Raw genomic sequence first — 4087 nt, 5'->3', positions numbered from 1 at the left:
GAATGAAAATTAATGTTGAATTTACAGCATCAGTTGAACAGAAAATGTGATGTATTTTATGCATATCAGTAAAAGAATAATGTGTTATACTATAGAGAAGGTAAATTGGAAGTCAATAGTTTACAATTTTCATTTAGATTATTGGAGGTACCAGTAATATGTCTTTAAATATCCTCTTTAATATACCAACAAATAAGTGATGAAGTTTGTCAAGGATGAGTGATTAATGCATAATTATGCTATTAATTGATTTATTTTTCTTCAATACAATTGCATAAATCAGTGTTAGCAGCCTAAGCTAAGGGAAAACAATCATTTGCAAAGCAGAGCTTTTTTTTTAAACATACTTTTAGGATTTGCTTCACTGTTTGACATTGAATAATGATATAAAGTACATAAGTGTGAATATCTTGTATGTTTAGATTAAGAACTTTGTCTATTCTCTGACACACTGCTTGATCTCATTTGTGAATAGTTACCAGGGTACTTGAGTAGCATAGCTTTAATAGTTAGCACATGATAGTGGGCACCCTGGAGCTCACTAATGGACTTGGAACCCAGAAGTGCTACAATGTGTACATGGAGTTTAGGAAATTTATTTTCCAAGTGAGTACCTCCCCTTGAGTCTAAGTAAAGTTTCTTTTCATTTCTTATACTTGAAAGCTGATAAATACATAACATAGGAGTAATAATGGGTCAAAATTTACAAAATAAATCACTTGTTTTATTGTAGGAATTATTAGGAGGCTGCATTAAATTATATGGGATATTGAATATCTATTGAAATTGATTTATTCATACATTAATACTATTGAATATTTAAATTCATCACACATCTTTTCAGGGGAATTAGCATGAATAAATAAAAATGCTACTGGCTTAAAAAATGTATCCCAACACAATACAGGCCATATATAATAAACCGCTAATATCCTAATGACTGGGAGAAGTTGAAACCCTTATCTATGAGATATGGAACAAGACTAAGATGACAACTATTTCATCTCTGTTCAATAAAGTCCTGGAAGTCCTAGCACAGCAATTATGCAAAGGAAAGAAAGACAAGGCATCTAGTTCAGAATGGCAAAAGTTAAATTGTCCCTGATTGCAGATGATATGGTCTTATAACAAAAAAGATAAATCACACTGAAAACTTAAAAAAAAATTCTAACAAAGAAACAAACAAACAACAACAAAAACTGTTAGAATTTGTAAATGAAGCAAATTGCAAAGTTGGCAGACACAAAGTCAGCATGGGTAAATCAGAAGCATTTCCTTATACTACCAGTTAAGCTATTAAAACAAAATCAAGAAAAATGTGATTTATACTAGCTGCAGGAAAAAAAAAATACTTAGTAAATTAAACCAAACAGGTGAAAGATCTTTAAATTAAAAATCATGAAATACTGATGAAATAAAATGAAAAACATCACTAAATGGAAAAATATTCAATTCTCTTTGGTTGGAAAAAATAACACTGTTAAAATATCTGTTCTTCCCAAGGTGACCTGCGGTGGTAAGTTTATAATAATTTACCTATAAAGTGTTTGTGGCATAATTTCTGATGATCTGGAACAGAAGAAAGAAATTGGAAGGACAGGCTCAGCCTCGCCTCAAATATTAGTAAATGATTCAAATTCCTACTAATTTTTAAATACACGTTTTTCACACAGCTTTTTGAGAGCATTTTTCACATCCTTATTTCTGAAACTATAGATTATTGGATTAAACATGGGAAAGACCACAGTATAAAACACTGCAACCACCTTGTCACTTTCCGGGGAATAGCTGGTGGTGGGACGTAAGTACATAAACAGGAGTGTCCCGTAAAACAACTTGACAGCTATGAGATGGGAAGCACAGGTAGAAAAGGCTTTGCTCCTGCCTTCTGACAACTTCATGCTCAGAACAGTCAGGAGGATGCAGAAGTAAGAGATAAATATGACCACAAAAGTGCTGATCTGGATGCCACCACACAAGATAAAGAGCAGAAGCTCATTGATGTGGGTATCTGTGCAAGACAAAGCCAGGAGAGGTGGGATGTCACAGAAAAAGTGGTTGATGACATTGGAACCACAGAATGGCAGCTTAACTGTGAGGCACACATGCACCAGTGAAGTCATACTTCCACTGATGTAAGCCAGTACAACGAGGCTGGTACAGAGTCTTCGAGACATTAGTGTTGGATAGAGCAATGGGTGGCAAATGGCTGCGTAGCGGTCATAGGCCATTACCGCCAGGATCAGGCACTCTGCATCCGCAAAACAAGCAAAGAAAAACATCTGCAGTGCACAGCCATAGAAAGAGATACTCTTCCTGGAAGCTAAGAAATTCACCAGCATTTTTGGAGCAATTGTTGTAGAATAGCTGATGTCTAAGAAAGACAAGTTGCTAATAAAATAATACATGGGGGTTTGCAGTCTTGAGTCAACCTTAGCTAGGACTATTAAACCCACATTTCCTACCACAGTTAAGGCATACACGATGAAAAACACAAAGAACAATATGAATCTGAGGGGGAGATAGTCTGTGAATCCAACAAGTAGGAACTCAGTAGGCCTGGTCTGATTACTCCCCAACATCCTCTTTGTTTTCTTGTTTTTTTTTTTTTCTCATTGGAGATGGTCGGTATCAGATGATATGAATTGACTTTGATTGTGGATGAGTCAACATCTTTATTCTGCCTTCCAAGGAAACAAATAGAAGGTTAATGAGAGCACATATATGCCATTTTTTGTGACATTCTTTTGTTGCTTTGGCTTATGTCATTTGTTTAAAGAAAGCAATTGGTTATCATTTTTGATTCTGGAAAATATTGGTTAGAATATGTTTTTCATGATACAGTAACTCTTTAAAAGTTATGCATTTTGGCTAATATTAGGTGTTAATCGTGGCTCACGTAAATGAGATCCAACACAACGAGAGTTAACTAAATCTTTGGGAGTAAAGCTCTACTTTTACAATATTAAAACACATTCTCCCATGTAGAGGAGATTTGAGACAATTGTTGGAAAATACACTCACAATTTAACTACATTATTTACCAAATATCTGTGATCTTGGGTTGGGTAATAATATAACAGTTAAGAGCATAATAACAATTCAAGTGATGTCTGGGTTTAAAGCATAGCTTTAGCTAGTCATAATGGTATATATCTACAATCCTGGTGACTCAGGAGCCTGAGGTATAGAGTTAAAAGTCCAAGGCCAGACTCAGCAATCTAGCAACACCCTGTCTGAAATTAAAAAAGAAAAAAGTGATAGAGCACCCTGATTCAATACCAAGTACCCAATCAATCAATAAATCTTGACTTTGCTATCTTACTGTTTCTGTGATCTGAGTAAAGATATTTGATCACTCTTTTGTAGAACAATAAATGATTGGGTAACAATAAATGATTCATTCATGTGACTGCTCATAAAAGATACAATATGAGCATTTATTAAATCAAATTTATGAAAAATAAATAAATTGACTCTTTTTTATTTGACTCAATAGCGTGAAGTATGCAGATAGTTTCTAAGATTCATCCTGTCTTTGGCTTCCTGGATATATGAGCTTTGGTCTCATGTAAGAATATTTCTGAGTTGTTGTATATATAAGGGTGTGCAGGTGTATGGACATGTGTTTATCAGAATGCATTATTTACAAATGTTTAATCTTTTACATATGATCTGTATTTATTGTTTTCATCCCCCAAGATTTCTTTCTTTTTCTTTTCTTTCAGGTAGACCTATAGTTGGTGTGATATCTAAAAAAATAAGTGTCTAAAGGACAGCTGTTAGGTCTATAACTAAGAGCTTGACAGAGAAAGAAGGCCAGGTGGACTTCTGAAACTGTAGTGAAGGAATCTCAACTCTTAAATACCTGGGGAAATGTGCAAGTGTCATTTCGAAACTTTATAAAACATTTTAGTTCTCAGTCCTGATAATTCCTTCCTTCCTTCCTTCTTTCCATCCTTCTTTCCTTTCTTATTTCCTCTTTATCATTCTTTCTTTCTCTCTCTCTCTCTCTCTCTTCCTCTTTCTATATTTCTTTTTCCTTTCTTTTTTCTCCTGACAAAATGGTGGTGAGTTCTGTGGTTTA

At 34.3% G+C, this 4087-nt stretch overlaps 1 protein-coding gene across 1 annotated transcript; it reads right to left on the bottom strand.

Moving 5' to 3' along the window:
* Positions 1-1643: 1643 nt before the first annotated feature.
* LOC107159357 (olfactory receptor 5AS1-like) lies at positions 1644-2582 on the bottom strand. Its single transcript, XM_015505923.1, has one exon. The coding sequence runs from the start codon at positions 2580-2582 to the stop codon at positions 1644-1646; it is 939 nt and encodes a 312-aa protein (XP_015361409.1).
* Positions 2583-4087: the final 1505 nt, after the last annotated feature.

Source organism: Marmota marmota, unplaced genomic scaffold (assembly GCF_001458135.2).
Source record: "Marmota marmota marmota unplaced genomic scaffold, marMar, whole genome shotgun sequence".
Lineage (NCBI taxonomy): Eukaryota > Metazoa > Chordata > Mammalia > Rodentia > Sciuridae > Marmota > Marmota marmota.
Note: the sequence above shows the minus strand (reverse complement) of the source record. Positions and strands in the feature narration are given on the sequence as shown.